A 15,555-nucleotide genomic window follows, 5' to 3' on the forward strand; every position below is an offset into this window, starting at 1 on the left:
GCCGTGGTATTGTGGGGATCCAGACAGAGGAGTCATGGTGGAGAAGAGGAAAGGCACTTGCTACAGTGGCACTGCATGGGGGCCTGGGGAGATCCTGTAAGACCACAGGCTCAGGCACCAGCTGCCTTGATCTACTGGGTGAGGCGGAAAGTTATTACTTGGTGCCCTCGAAGCACTGCAGGTGGGACAGCAAGCACCTTACTGGTCAGCAGAGAAAACGGGGCCTGCACCCTGCAGCTCCAGGGTTCCCAGGACATTATGTGCTGTGCTGAGGGTAGGGGGGTTAGGGCTGCATGGGGAGCTGGTCTTGCTGCCAGTTACCAACAGGCCAACCAGGACCACAGCTTCCCCCACTCAGCAGCCAGAGGTGACTATCCAAGAAACACTCTGGAAGTCTGAGGAACAGATACATTGGAGCCCAGAGCCAGTCAGGTCCAGATAGGCCTGCCTAGATGACTGTGGCTTGTCAAAAAACCAACCCCATAGTCCCAGCAGTCTGGCTTCTGAGCACACCTGTTGTGGCTGCCATTCCAGGCAGGTGTGGCCAATCTCTTGCCAATTTGGAGATTCTGCTCTAATCAACCAGGGGACAGGAATCCAACCAAGCACAGGGTGGGCTACTAGGGATCTAGTGAGCAGGCCTTGGAAAGCGACAGCAGCCAATCAGGTGTCACCAGGGTCAGGAGAAAGGGATGCTGCAGAATTAGTATGCAGAACTGGTGGAGGGTGGGGCCAGCACCAGGTGAAAGCCCATCCGTGTGGCAGTGCATGCAGAGTACAAAGCCCCCGAGACTGCACCTGTCCCAGGCGACAGGAGACAAGAACGAGTTCAAAAGGAGTCTCTCCGAGAAGAAGCCAAGCCAAGCAGGTGTGCTGAATGCTAATTCTGTGGTCTGGCGCTAAACCAGGACATGGCCGATCCTGCTCTGCAGCCACCACGACACACAGCCTGCTTGCCAGCCAGCATGAAGCCTCCCCTGCCCACCCACTGGCCTCCTCCTCTCTCTAGCAAAACCCTTTACTTATATATTTTCTTAATTGCTTAAAAGAGCACCCTTGGCATCAGTCCTGGGTCACAGGATGGGAGCAAGGACTTCCTGGCTAAGGCCCCACTGGGATCTGCACCAGCTATCCACTGTGAGAAGACACCTACTCCCGAGCCTCAGTTTTCACGTCTATAACTGGGGGTGGTAGTAACAGGTCCTCATCAGGCTACTATGAAATGTTAAGGCAGCCAAGTGCTTAGCAGAGCACCCCAGGGCACTAGGCAGGGGCTGGGAACCACTTGGTTGCCCTTCCTTTCCCTAGGAAGTCAACGTGTCATTTTCCTCTCAAGAGCAGCATCTCTGGGAGACACTTCCTTATCCTGGAGACTAACCTGCAGGCTGACAGGTCTTTTTCATCTGGGACGTTTGGAAGAGTGGGTGGGCTGTCAGCAATGGTGGGTGTTCGGAAGAAAAGGGGCAGAAGGTAAAAAACATTTCCCTCCACCTGCCCTTCGAGGCACGGGAGCTCATGGCTGCCTTCACCTGTCCCTTCCAGTAGTGTCTCTAACTCTGAGCTCGAGGTTGTGATTTGGGAAGGGAGGACACTCTGAGAAGACTTCCAGAACTATGGTTTGAACCTCTTTTCTGGACGGTGAACCTTGGGAACCTAATGAAAACTACGGGTTTTCTTCCCAGAAGAGTGCCTAACCTTAACCCTCTTCTAGGAAGAATACTGTGAAAATGTTTTATTGAGGGGGCAGGTCATCATGGACCTCCAGAAGTCTATCCATAAACCAGGCGGAGGAACCCTGCTATCAAGGCAAAGCCTCAGTTTATAGATGCAGGGGTGCAAGCCTGATTGAAGGCGTGCTTGGGCACTTGGGTCTGGATCTGGGCTTCGAGGCCTCAGATGGCATCCAGCTCTTTCTCTAGTTCTCCAGGAAACTCTGGAGAAGAAGGGCAGGGCAGGGCATGGGCCCGCCTCTTCTTAGGCAGCAGTCAAGTTCTGCACCTATGCCCCTTGGTCCCTGCCCTAGGTCCGGATGTCCAAACTCTGTCTCTCTCCAGCCAATCAAAGTCTTAAGAGGGCAAAAAGCAATGCTCCCCTGGAGGGCAAAAGCAATGCTATTGGGTGCTCGGCTGCTTCACAGGTTGCCATGCCTGGCTAATTTTTATATTTTTAGCAGAGATGGGATTTCAATATGTTGGCCAGGCTGGTCTCAAACTCCCGACCTCAGGTGGTCCACCTGCCTCAGCCTCCCAAAGTGCGGGAATTACAGGCGTAAGCCACCATGCCCAGCCCCTTCAGTCTTTTAGTGCATTCTGGGGGTGGGAAGGGGCAGGGGACTTCTACAGAAGTGAGACAGAGTGAACAGATTTTTGACATGGATAAGCCTGAGAGGAAGACTGAGACACCTTCTACCCCGAGTGCATGTAAAACATGCAGCCAGAGCGAGCTGGGCTGGCCCCAGCTGCTCACTTACTTTTAACAATCTAGACAAAATACAGATGGGAAAACCCAGCCTGTGTCTTACAAAGCCCTCTAGAGCCTGGGAACAAGAGAGGCAAAGATGGAAGCCCTGCTCCTGCTCAGGCAATTCCAAAGTGCTAAAAGATAGGGCATGAGGATGCCAACTGCTGCCTCCCCAGCACCCCTTCCCCTCCTTCTGCCAGGGGCCCAGGCAGGATGCGGATGGTGAGGGATGAAACTGACTGCTGCTTCCTGGGGCAGGATGCACACAGAAACATGATGGTGCAGTGACAGAGGCCTTCCCATCCACAGACCCCGCTGCAAAACGTTTTTGATTCTCCTGACAAGCAACTGGGGCTGAGAGAACAGGAGCTGTCTTCCTCCTTTAAAGATGGATTTAAGAGCTAGAAGGGGCAAGGCCAAGACTGGAGCCCAGGAATCTCAGTCCATACCAGGCTAGGTGCTCCCCACAGGGCTGATGGACAAAGGGAATGAAGGTCCAGGGCTTGTGACTGGGTGCTACAGGCCTTGGCTGAATCCCCAGGGCCAGCTCTGATGGGAGGAAGGGCCGTTCCAGTGCATACAGGCCAGCCTGGCCCCCGCTCACCTTCTTTGCTCTCCAGCCCAGGTTCCCGCAGGGAGCTGGCAGCAGTAGGCTGGCTCTGGCTGGGACTCTGAGCTGGACTCAGGCTGCTGCCGTCTGGCTGGTCCTTAGCCCTCATTTCTTCCTGCCAGAGTGTGGACTTGGTGGTGGGGACTTTCTCAGCACTGGGGATGCTGCTGCTGCTGCTGCTGTTGCTGCTGCTGCTGCTGCTGCTGCTGGTGACAGCCACCTTGGCAGGCCCAGGCTCCTGGAGGAGGAGAAAGTGGTGTCTGTGCAGGTGCAGGAGCACACAGCTCAGGATGGGTCACATGTCCTGGCTGCCCAGCTATAGGGAACACCAAGACCAACTATACAATGTCAGGGGCCTGGAATCTTCAGACAGTGCCCCATAACAGTGGGTCAGGCGTTAACAGGAAGACCACAGTAGTAGATGTGGAGTCTGTCATTCCTAGACATTCAAGACTCGAATAAGGCGAGACAGAATAGTGTGGAAAGAGAGCACGCCCTTGAGACAGGTCCAGCATCATCTGTAGCTCCTTACAGTGAACGCAAGAACAAGTTCACAGCACCCAAGTCTGGGCCAGCCCTGTGGCCTTACCCACCATCTGCTTTTTGCTCCTAAGAAGCTAAAATGGAGTGTCCAGATGCTATGTGAAGGAAAGAGTTGTCAGATGCAAACTAAATGCTATGGTTTCAATGTATGTGTCTCGCGACCCACAACTCATGTGCTGAAATTCTAACCCCCAAGGTGATGGTATCAGGAGGTGGGGCCTTTAGGAGGTGATTAGGTCATGAGAGTGGAGCCCTCATGTACGGGTTTAGTGCCTTCATAGAAGAGGCCTCAGAGAGCTGCCTTGCCCCTTCTAACATGTGAGGACCAGCAAGGGGGCCCTCACCAGACACCTAAAGTACCAGCACTTTAATTTTGGACTAACCAGCCTGCTGAGAGAAAAATTTCTATTATTTATAAGCTGACCAGTCTGTGTTATTTTATTACAGCAGACAGAACACACAAAGACACCAAACACCCCACTTGAATGTGCATACAGGCACACACTCACAAATGCATATACACATTCATGTGCACATGCTCGCTCTCTCACACTCACAAGCTCACACATGCACAAGCCAGTAGCCCAGACAGAAAAGGTATCAATCCCCAATCTCTCCAGGTTGTGGAAGTGGTATTGCTCTGAGGGAGAAGTGTCTGTGGGGCAGGCATTTGGGCAGATGCAGAGTCCAGACAACAGCAGGGCTGTGATCCCCAGCTGCTCTGCAGTGCCAGGTCACATCCTGGGCCCCAACAACCCTGCCCAGAGGGCTGCCAACAGGATGGCTTTGGCCCCTTTCCAAAAGTGAAGCACATCGCAGCTCTCTCGCAAAAGGTAAGAGCATGATATACAAGTGCCCACCTCCCATTCCCATCCTGATGGCCAAACCTCATTTTTAGAGACCCACCTTAGTCCCTCTCTGGCTTAGGCCCTTGGAGAGGGTTGCGGATGACACAGGTTCTTTACATGCATGTGTGTGTGCACACTTGCAGATGCAGCATCACCACCAGACTATTTATTAATAGCCTGGCTGGGCTCCATACACCCAGTCTCACCCACTGGTGGGGCACTGTCTTGGGTGGGGCTCTGGGTCCAAAGCTGTTAGTACTTTTGCAAGGATTCCAGGCCTCACGGACAGGATAAAGGCAGGGAGGCTGTTCCCACAGACCCAGGACGCACACCTGACCACCTACTCAGCTTAGGGCTGCCAGCAGACAGACTCCCAGGCTGAAGGCTCCCCTCAGAAGCAGCCAGCTTCTCGGAAGCAAATAGTGAAGGTTTCTCCTGAGAAGTTTCCCAAGGGCTCCAATGACCCAAGGGTATGCCACCCCAGGACCACCTGTCGTCCCTGTAGCAAGCACAGCACCCTGGGCTGCTTACCCATGGGAAATCAGCAGCTGTGCTGGATGCAGAACCACCCTAACTGCCCACCATGGCAGCAGCGCTTCCCCAAAACAAAGTTGCTCTACAGTCTTGCTTGCCAAGCAAGGCCTCTCTCTGCATGGGTTTCAGAAGGCTCCCCACTTCCCTAGCAGGAACACGGAGCACGGCAACCAACGGGAAGGAAGAATTCTAACTTGGAGTGGTGGTGGCAGTAGACACCCCAGTAAAAAACAGGATTCTTAAAGGAGACACACATGTGGGCCCAGTGGTGCTGGCTGGGCTCACACTGAACTCAGAAGAAAACTGGAGAAAAGCAGAAGAACCTTGTTTGGCTGGGAGATGGAGCAGCGGGCCTCCTTCAGCTCCACCAGAGGAGTGGAGACCCAGGACCTGCAGACCTGGCTGGAAACACAGCTCTGGGTTTCCCATCCATCTCCATCCTTCCAGCCCTTCACACTTACATGGGTCATCACTTCCTTCTGCACCAGGCTTTCTCCTTTATTGCCTGGAACCCATGCCTCTCAGGCCACAGGCTTTGGAAACACTGGTCAGGGCCAAGCCCTTCTCCTCTCCCAGCCCTAGACTCTGTTGAGACTCCCGCCCTCAGCTGAAAGGCCGTCTGCTGCTCCCGCAGTGTGATCCTTGACCCCAACTTCTGGAAGCATAACCTTCCAGAAGGTCCCACCTGAGTTCCTCAAGGGCAGAAGCTGATTCTTATTGGGCACAATGGACAGTCACCACTTCAAGCCCTCCACTGGTTCAATGTGAAACTCTCCCAGACCTACTACACTGGGCCATGGAGAAAGAAGTACAGAGTCTCGGGCTTTCGCCTCTCCAGGTGCTCTGCAGGTCTGAGGTTTACCCCCAGCCCCACCCTAGGACATGAGAATGCCTTTAGCATCAGGCTGCATGCAGAGGGGAGGCCTGCCCAAAGACCCCATCTCAACCATGGTCCCTGCTGCTCCGCTGCAGGGTCCCCACGTCACCCCACAAGACTGACTTGACAAAGAGATGGCCCCTGATTAAAGTTCAAAGCTTCTGGAAACAAGCAGCCTCAAATGGGATGCTCTCGGGACCAAGGAGTACAAAGGAGAGACCCCACAAGGTTGTCTCAGGAGGGGGCTGAGTGCAGGCTAGGAACCCTGTGCTCCAGACTCTAAGAGACCCTCAGGGAAGCGGGTAACCTACCCACCCTGGGATCACGTGGCTCCTTCTACCAACAAAAAAGTTGACGCTTGGTCATGGGTAGCTGTTTTGGGGAGTTGGGTGTCATGAGGGAGGGAGAGCAAGCAAGTTCCCCGGCCTGGGCTGACAGTGGCCTCTGTACTTGGAGTTACCTTATTGAAGGCAGGAGCTCTGCTTCTGTACTGTTTCCAAGGCATCACCATGGAAACACAGCGCAACCCTAAATGCTGTTATTCTGCCTGTGATTTTTTTGTTTCTCTCAAACCGGGCAGCTTTGGGGGATTTACGTATCAACTGCTGTTCCCCAGCAGGAAGCTCCATTTTCAGTCCCAGGAACCACTCTGTATTTTTTGCTAGCTTCTTGCTAGCGACATCTCCTTTCCAGCGAATGTTGGCTTGGGTGTCCCCCACCCCCAACCCCAGAATGGAGGGTGGATGACCATGGGCTGAGAGTGGCCCAGGCCAATACAGCAGCCCAGGGCAGGTACATCCAAGGGCAGCCCAAGGGGCTAAGGGGAGAAAGGGACCCAGGCTAGTGCATGCCCCCTGACCTCTGCAGCCTGTGGGCTGGCTCTCTTAACTTCTGTGGGCCTCTGGCCTTGTAATGCCCAAGGGACTCCCATCCCCACCCTGCTCCCTCTCAGGGTGACTAGGAGGCTCAGGCCATGGCAAAGCACTTGGGAACAGTAGCATATGGTACAGAGGCAAAGGAATTATATTTACTGAGAACCCATAATAGGTCCAAAACTTCCTCTCATGCTCACAACAATCTTGGCGATTAGGCAGCAACAGGCCCGCTTTGCAAGTTGATTAACTGAGGCTCAAAAAGGTTACTTCATTCCCTCATGGACCCAGGAACGTGGGGAGTGTGGTAAGGCGGTGTAGGACCCATCGATGCCCTAAGCCTTGCACACTGGCCAGGGAGAGAAGGAGGATCATGGCCTGCGGGGAAGGACTGGGCCTTGAGGGACCACCCCAGCCAGCCATGCCCTGCTCAGGTCGCATGGGAGTTGGAGCAAGGGCCCCTGTGAGCTCCTTCGGGGCCATGCCACTCCAGGACTCTCTTCCCCATCTGGCTGCCTGCAGGGCCATCTGTGGCTGCAGGCTGCCAGTGCTGCCCCTCCCCAGCTGCCAGTAGGACAGCGAGGGGAGGGGTCACAGCTGTGTACTGCAGGCTCACTGGAAACTTCCCTTGGGCAGCCCCAGAGCACACTAGCAGGCCATCCTGTCCCTGTTGTGGTTCCCCCGTGGCTCAGTGAGGATCTTGCAGACCGCAGCCCACAGCAAGGATGTGCAGAGGTGGTGACCGCCTCAGCCCTGGCCTGACTGCGTCCTCACCCTCTAACCTCCAGAGAGCCCTCACTTCTTCCCAAGCCCTGGCTCCACTGAGGTGATGTCACCTGGCAAACCCACTGCCTACCTGTGGTGTGGGGGGCTCCACTTTCCGTTTCTTCTTCTGGTTCTGCTTGTTGGTCCGGGGATAGACCATGAGCATCTCCAGCCACCTGGGAAGGGAAAAGGAGACAAGTACCAGGTAAGATCCTAGCACTCGAGCACTAGAAGCCCCGGCCGGCCCTTGCTGGGGTGGTCCAGGTCTCTGGGCACCAAGGAGAGCAGGGCATCGTCCCCAGCGACAGACTGCTATGCTGCGGCCAGAAGCGCCCACAGAGCAAGCCCGGACGATGACCCTGCCACAACCACAGCAGGCTCAGGACACGACACAGACTCCATGCTGGCAGAGAGGCCAGGCCTGGCCATGGCCTCAGAGCACAGGACATGTAACTTCCATTACTGACCCTGTCTCCAGGGCCCGGACTTGCCCTAACACTGCTCTCCCAGAGTGGGCTTGGTGAGAACACAGATGAGCTGTGACTGGGAGCCATTTAGGGCAACAGAGGCAGGTGCTGGCCCTGAGGCGAGAATCTAGGAGCTATGCTGGCCAAGTTCCCATAACGGGTCCTCTTGAGGGACTAGAGCGGGGGGAGAGCTGAACTCCCACAGTCCCTGCAGAGGGAGGGTGCTGGGCACCCTGGCTTTGAGGAAGGCTGGGCAGAGCTGCCCAGGGACCCCATCAGGGCTTGTATGTGGGAAGTTCACTCTGGATAGACACCAGGGGTACAGCAAGGGAGCACAGCAAGAGCAGGCACTGCCAGCAGGAGGACTCTGGATCTGGCTCTGCCTCCATCCCACCACAATCTTGGGTAGCTCCTGGCCCCTTAGGAGCTTCAATCTTCTCATTTCTGAAATCAGAAGCTAGATCGGATCATGGCACGACGACTACTTCCACCATATAGAATTTTACAACAGACAAAGGAACTAACAGCAGTTGCCTTGCCAGAGCTGCCTGTGAGTCCTGTGGGGCTGGTGGATGGGGGTGGGAGGAGCGGAGGGCAGTGTAGATCCTGCCTCTGAAGCCCCAGCTCCAGCCCTGGGCCTGGTTGTGCAAGGACAGCCCTAGTATCCTCTCCAGAGTGGAAGGAGCCTCAGAAGACACTGCTCCAGGTCTTCCAGCACCAGGGTCCATGCTAGTCCTGCTGGCAGCCTGGGCCCAGGATTGGGGATGCGGGCGGTCTGTACTGCTGCACCCTGCTAGAGATCACACAGGCGCAGCACCCAGCAGCACACTGAGTCTGGGGCAGGAGAAGGGCTCAAATCTTCTGTGCCCAGAGGTGTTTCTTTAATTTGAGGTGGAGGGGAAAGGAGGGGAAGGAAAAAACGGATAGAGGAGGGAAGAGAGGAAGAGGATGGGGAGGACGAGGGAGGGGAGGAAGGAGGAAGCAGAAAAGGAAGAGAGGGAAGGAGAAAATGAAGAAAGGAGGGAAGGACAGACCAACAGACAAAAGGAGGGTCAGTCAGAATCACTGGCTTCTGAGACAGTCTCAGGATGGGTGTGCAGTTGACATCTGGTGGCAGCAGAGGCCAGGCTTAATGCAGGGAACCACAGCAACAGAGCTGAAGGGCCACCCTCAGCCCAGCTCAGCCCACAGCCAGTGATGCTCGATTTGCTAAGAGAATGAATAAACAACTGCATTGCCAGAGACCCAAGCCACAGGTCCTGTGGGTCATTCCTCCACAGCCCCAAAACAAGAAAGGAGGCCGTGACTATCTGCAAAGCCAGCAGACAGGCAGGCCTTCTGAGGGTCCTGAGCCGTTCTCCTCCCTGGTCACACTTCTCATTAAGGCTGGCTGGGAGCACAGGTCCCAGGAGAGGGCCTCACTCATACAACCTGGGGTGTTCACAAGGCATATGGGGTTAAACAGGTTTGCCCTTCCAGTCTGCCATGGCAGCTGCCACTTCCCCTGACCACTCCGAGGGATTATGCCTGCAGAAGGCTGCACTTAAAACTTCCCCGAGGTGTGGAGCATGCTGGAGCTGCAGAACCCTGCCAGGTACCCCAAAGCCCCTGCAGACTGGCCCAGGTTCCATCAGTCAGCAATGACTAATGGCCTTGCAGGATGGAACCTGGAGGGGAGCGGAGAAGGCTGCACCGCAGGTGCTCTGCTGACTATGCAGAGCTGCTGAGCTCTCCTGGGCTGGCTCCAGCAAGCCCAGGACTCGGGAGGAGCCAGGACAGCAGGTGTCCCATGTGGCCTCAGTCCCATTACACACCTTAATCTGTTCAGACTGGAGTCTGTGGCTGGAGTCACGGAGATGCAGGGTCCAGGAACAGATGATGGACTGTGTCCTCTGCACTTGGATTTCTCAAGGAAGTCCAATAGGAAGCAGCTAACATCATCCAGATGTATTATAAATGTTAACAAAACAAACCCCAAGAAGAGAGGAGCGGGGTGAGTGTGAATATGGGACTGGTAGGTGCTGGGGCTCTACAGATGGGGACGGCAGAGCCCAGATGAGTGAGAACAGGGGAGTGGGTAAGGTTAAAAGGCAGGGCAGGGCGAAGGGAAGCCCAGACTTCACCCAGCTGAGAGCACAGAAGAGCTCCCTTGCCAACTCCTACCCAAATCCCACCTCGTCTAAAAGAGCTGTGTAAAGTGTGGTCCAGCATCCTGGAAGTGGGAATTGGAAAGAGCTGCCAACTTCCTCTACCCAGGCCCAAGAGAGACCTGGCAGCCCACGCAGCTGTCAGGGCTATGCAGAGAAGACCTGGGAGGAAGGCTGGGTGGGACTGTCCCCAATCCACCCTGCTCCCAGCTGCCTGGCGGAAGTGTCTGCACCTCCTTAGGGACCAGCTTTGATGTGATCAGAGAGCTCAGACACAGAGTGGCACTCCAGAGCCTAGGGATGAGGTTACTGGGAAGAGGAGTTATAACGGGCAACAGAGGGAGCAGAGGAAGGGGGCTGTCAGCGAGGGCAGGAGACAGAGCAACGGGAGGAGGCAAAAGTACTTGTCCCCAGGGTGCACAGGCCATGCCTGACTCTCTCACAGCTGAGCATCCCAGCTTGTAGGAAGGTGAGGAAGTGGCTGCCCACTTTCATCAGAGGGGTTGCAGAGGCCCAGGACAGGCTGCCACGTGAGAACCTGCCTGTTGGACACAAACTAACATGGCCCACAACCAGGGCGAGGGGAAGCGGAAGAGCCTCAGGTAGCTTATCCTGGCTTTGGATATGCCACTGAGCCACCACACATGGGACCCCATTGGCGTGTGCACCTGGTACCTTGGTCCATTAACGATCTTGTCTAGCCAAGCTGCATATGTATGGCAAGCCTGAACATGCAACAGAAGAGAGTAGAAATAGGAGAGGGGCTTGGGATGGAGTGAGGACCTCTGGCAGGAGTTAGGCTGCCTGCTGGAGGCAGTCCAAATACTAAACATCACCCTCTCCTAATACCACATGGTACAACACATACCTCTCTGGGCTGGTCCTAGAACCAACCCTGCTTCAGACACTCCCCAGCCTGCTCTGAAGACCCAGAACTCCCATCCATCCCACCTGTTACCCACACCCTCCCCGGGACCCAGCTCCTGTGGAAAGGGTGAGGGTTTCCTAGAGAAGCCACCTGGGCAGAGGGAGCCTCGGCTGTGTCCCGCCCGGCCAATAGCAGCAACAGGTGTGAGCCAGGAAGTGCAGAAGGTGCGCTTGGCCAGGCTCCCATCTCCAGGCCCTGGGTCTCCTCGACTGTACCATGAGGGTTCCTCAGAAGCCCTTGACATTCTTGATCATATGGTTCTGGATTAAGATCGGGGGAGACACAAGTTCTCCTCCAGCTCAGCTCCAGGTGCTCAGAAATGCAAACCTGCCTCTCTCCAGAGGAGGACTCTAGGGGAAAGCACACATCCGCAGAGAGTTCCCCTCGGGGCCCAGCACTGGCTCCCGGATGCCTTGCCACGTGACCCTGGACTTACAGCCGTGCTCACTCACCAGGCTGGGCCAGGCTGCAGCTGAGAGGCTAAAGCAAGGCTGGTGCTCCAAGTCATCTGTGTGTTCAAACCCAAGGGCTTCATATTCCTGATTCCCTCTACTCTGTACTGCTACAGTCAGCATGGCCCAGCAAGCCTCAGGTTTACTTTCTCCCAGAGCTTCTTAGACTCATGTGCCTCCTTCTCAGCCTTAAGCAAGACAGGGATTCTTGGAGATCCAGTTTGTGAGCTCCTGTCAGGCCCAATGAGCCGGTCATCTGCACGGACCACATGACCACATACGGCTTTTCACCACGGCACAGGCCACGCGGGTAGCAAAGAATCCCCTGCTAGATTGGGAGCTCTGGGAAGGCAGATGCTGCCCTGGGCTCAGGAGCACTGTGTTCAGGCCCCTGGACTGTGGCCTCTCTCAATCTGAGCCAGTCCGCCACTCTTGGGGGACCTGGGTGAGCGAAAGACTTATCCATTCTCTCTACTCACAGAAACCAATCTGTGCAGTGACAGCAGAGTGGTGCGAGTGTGAGGTGCTGGGGATGTGACTGAGACACCTCCCACCCCCACCATCACTGAGGGAGAAACACGTGGACCCAGCAGTAACCTGGTGCTTTCACAGGTGGTGGAGCGCACACCCTCTCTGGAAGGAGGAGCAGCCACCCCAGACTGGGAGAAGGCGTGCCCAGGTCATGCACTTCAGGGACTGATCCCCTTCCAGGTGGAGGGGCAGGTGAGTTGGGGGTGTGGTGAGTGCAAAGGTGGGGAGGCCCGAGGAGGGTAATGTGGCCAGAGCAAAGAGGGGTCCCCAGAGGCTGCAGGTGGAATGGCGGATGTCCTGATTTCTGCTTTGCTCAGCACATGGTAGCGCGGAGAACAGAGACAGAACCCAAGAATAGAGACACATGGGGAAGTAGACAACGTCGACATTTGGTGTTGGCTCCACAGCAGGTGGTGGCGCCTTGTTCCACAGCACCAGCATACTCACCCACTGACAATCTCCTTGGTCTCTGCCCGGATGAAATGCTCCTTCTCAGGCGTCAGAATACACAGGGAGAACTTCTGGCCCGTGCGGCCCTCCCCATCCACCACGTCTGTGCACTGGTTCATGTTGATGGTGCCCTGAGGCAGAGTCGTTGGCTGCAAGAAGGCGGCAGGGAGTCACCCAGAGGCCAGCCAACGGGGCCATAGATGTCCCACAGCTCTAGGCCATTCCTGACCCTTCCAGCCTGTGGGGCCTCCAGGCGTGCTCTCCCTCGCCCCAGCCCCAGATCCTCTTCCTTTGCGCCCATCCCAGGGAGGACGGAGACAGGCCTGGCCTTCTCCAGCGGACACCCAGCTAAACACCCCTCCTACTTGGAGAGCAACATCCCACTTGCACTGGAGGGGATGTGCAGAGGAGGACAGGATGGGGACAGCTGGGGTGACAGGGGCAGCCGAGATCCTGGTCTCAGAAGGGCTGCTGATCCCACAGAGAAGCAAGAAAAAGCTCCAGAGGAGGCAGTTTCAAAATAGCAGGGTTATTTTTAGAGGCAAGGAGGGGGCCAGAGAGAAGCCACATCCTTGAGAGCAGGCTGTGGGGTGGGTGCACTGTGTGTCCTTTAGAGGTGGCCAAGGAGCACACCCAGCAGCCTGGCCCACGGCACCTTCCCAGGGCCAGAGCGGTGCCCAGCAAAGGCTGCCACGCCAGTTCTGGCATGGCAAACAGTAACTGTTTTTCTTACAGCAAAAGTTGTTAGACACTGAAATTAGGGACAGAAAACCAAAAGCAGGAAAGGAAGCCTTTAAGAAGTCCCTACTGAGTCAAAGGGCTAGGCAAGAGGACCTTTATGGAGATGACTTGTTTAGCCATGTGCCCTCTGCCCTCTTTCTTACTCTCCCAACGTAAGGATGCTTTGGGAGAGCAGATGGGTCGTCATGGCTACCACTGCACCAACGGTGCCCCTGTCCTTAACACGCTTCACACTGACTCCACCCCACTAATGGGCAGCTGCTAGCCTTTCCACCGAGCATCCCCAACAGCCCACCATTTCCTTGTTCTCATTCTTGAAGAAGCAGGAGATGCTTCTGATCCATCTGAAGGGTGGCCTGCAGTTGGGCTGCCTTCCACCCAGAGGTCGAGAACGTTCCTACCACTATCCAGCCTCAAGCTCCTTGCTGACAGTCAATGGGGGCTTGGTCTGAAGAGCATGATGCTGGGTCTGGTGCCCACGCTGAGCTCAGACCAACCAATCTCCACACCCCTGACCTTCTTTCTTTCAGATACGGGTTAGATGCAACCTCCTCATCCCTCCAGCTCAAGCTCCTGTGATCTTCCTGTTACTTCCTCTGACCTACTTGCCACCTCTTTCTACACCCCTTGATGCCTGCCGCAGGAGTCAGACCCTAGGGCTGCTGGCTTTGCAAAGCCCTTGCCTACATGGCTGCTGGCTCTTTTCTCCATGGTTAAATGCCCAGGTCCAAGAAGCCTTTCCTTGTGGGGTCTCTGGACTCAGCCATCCCCCGTGGGTCCAGCTCAGAATGGAGGTGGCACAGCAGGTGGGATGGAGGCTGGGCTCACAGGGAAGCCTCTTTCAGTGGTTTCACCCTTTCAGCACACACCGTTGGCATCCTGCCTCAGCAATGACCCTGGGGGGACACAAGGAGGAGCCACATTCAAGCCCAGCTCAGTGCTCTCCAACAGTGGAGTGGGTGTTTCTTGAGGAGGAGAGGGTAGAGGAGGCAGCCTCAGACCCCATCTTTAAGTTAGTCCAGGAGGGCTGGATCCAAGCCCCTGCCACCTTCTGGTTGGGGAGGCCCACACTGAGTGCTATGGCCACAGCCACAGGACAGGTGGGCCTTCCTGCCCGAGGCAGGGATCCTGGCTTTCCCAATCTCCTCTCTCCAGCTCCAGCCCCTTTACTCTATTTGACAGAAGTTCTCATCCTGGGCATCCTGGCATGGTGGAGGTGCCTGTCTGAACCCTCTGGACAAATAAAGGGTTGCTCTGACTTCCCTCTTGAGCCCAACACGCCCATGTAAAAGCACACCCCACCCCCACCTCCTTAGACAAGGCATCTTGTCTCTCTGAGGTGGACTCTCTTGTTTGCTAACTGAGGAAACTCCATGGACCACAGTGAGGACTGGATGACATGAAATGGTAAAGTGGCCAGCGCACTCGTTACCAGAGTGAGCCAGAAGCCATCGTGCAGGAACAACTGTGGAGGCAGAGGGGCTTTCCTAAGGCGGCCCTTCCTCTCTGGTCTTTGACTCCCACCCTGGTCCTTGGGACCGTGGTCTCAAAATGCTGACAGTGCAGGCCCTGGATGAGCTGTGTATCCATACATAGGTGCCAGTCTATTAAGAGGGTGCACGCGTGTGCACACACACACACACATAGAGACATACATTAGATGGAACATAACAGAAATTCCAAAGTTTTCTTCTCAAGGGATCATCCACTGGCCTCCTGGAGGCACAGGTCCCACTTTGAGGCCACGGTTCCAGGGTTCAGTGTCACCAAATTGCTCACTGTCCCTGAAGCCCACTCCTCCCTCTAACACAGTAACTGTTTGGGCACTTGGCCCCCAGCCCAACGGAACCCCTGCTCTGTCGCTGAACGTGGTTGTGTCTCAGCTTCACCAACTCAGTATGAAGCAATGCCTACCACCTCTCCACCTCTCTGGGCCTCAGTTTCCTCATGTGCAAAGTGAGGGTTTTACCTCCTTCCAAAAAGGATTTTAGAAGCATTAATAAAAGGCAAAAACATACCAAGCTGGGTCAGAACTGAAGGAACTTAGCATATATTAACTACCTGTGTGTCAAAATCTCCCAGTTACACTCTCTTTTATGCCCTCTTCAATATTACTTACTGTGAGGCGGGCGTCACCGAACCCTACCACGCACAGAGAAAGGAGAGCAAACGGGGGTAAATAACAGTTATCAAAGAGGGGAAAATTTTAACTCCAGAGTCCAATCTATTTCCCCAGGGGAGGGAAAAAAAACTTCCTGCTCTTAATCAGATGATCTCATTTTTATTTAATCCTGGTATTAATTTTTCGTTTTTTTTTTTTTTTTTTTTTG

The 15,555-nt window shown here is 55.2% G+C and overlaps 1 protein-coding gene across 3 annotated transcripts in view; it reads right to left on the minus strand.

Annotated features, from left to right (window-relative positions):
- The window catches only part of MPRIP (myosin phosphatase Rho interacting protein), a 153,644-nt gene that overhangs the window by 56,215 nt on the left and 81,874 nt on the right, over positions 1 to 15,555 (minus strand). For all 3 annotated transcript variants that reach the window (XM_011952158.1, XM_011952159.1, XM_011952157.1), the window contains exons 4-6: positions 12,482 to 12,633; positions 7,601 to 7,685; positions 3,065 to 3,308 (exon numbers count right to left, since the gene is read on the minus strand). In XM_011952158.1, the coding sequence (XP_011807548.1) occupies positions 3,065 to 3,308; positions 7,601 to 7,685; positions 12,482 to 12,633 (481 nt within the window). The remainder of the gene's footprint in view (positions 1 to 3,064; positions 3,309 to 7,600; positions 7,686 to 12,481; positions 12,634 to 15,555) is intronic.

Source organism: Colobus angolensis, unplaced genomic scaffold, assembly GCF_000951035.1.
Source record: "Colobus angolensis palliatus isolate OR3802 unplaced genomic scaffold, Cang.pa_1.0 Scaffold335, whole genome shotgun sequence".
NCBI lineage: Eukaryota > Metazoa > Chordata > Mammalia > Primates > Cercopithecidae > Colobus > Colobus angolensis.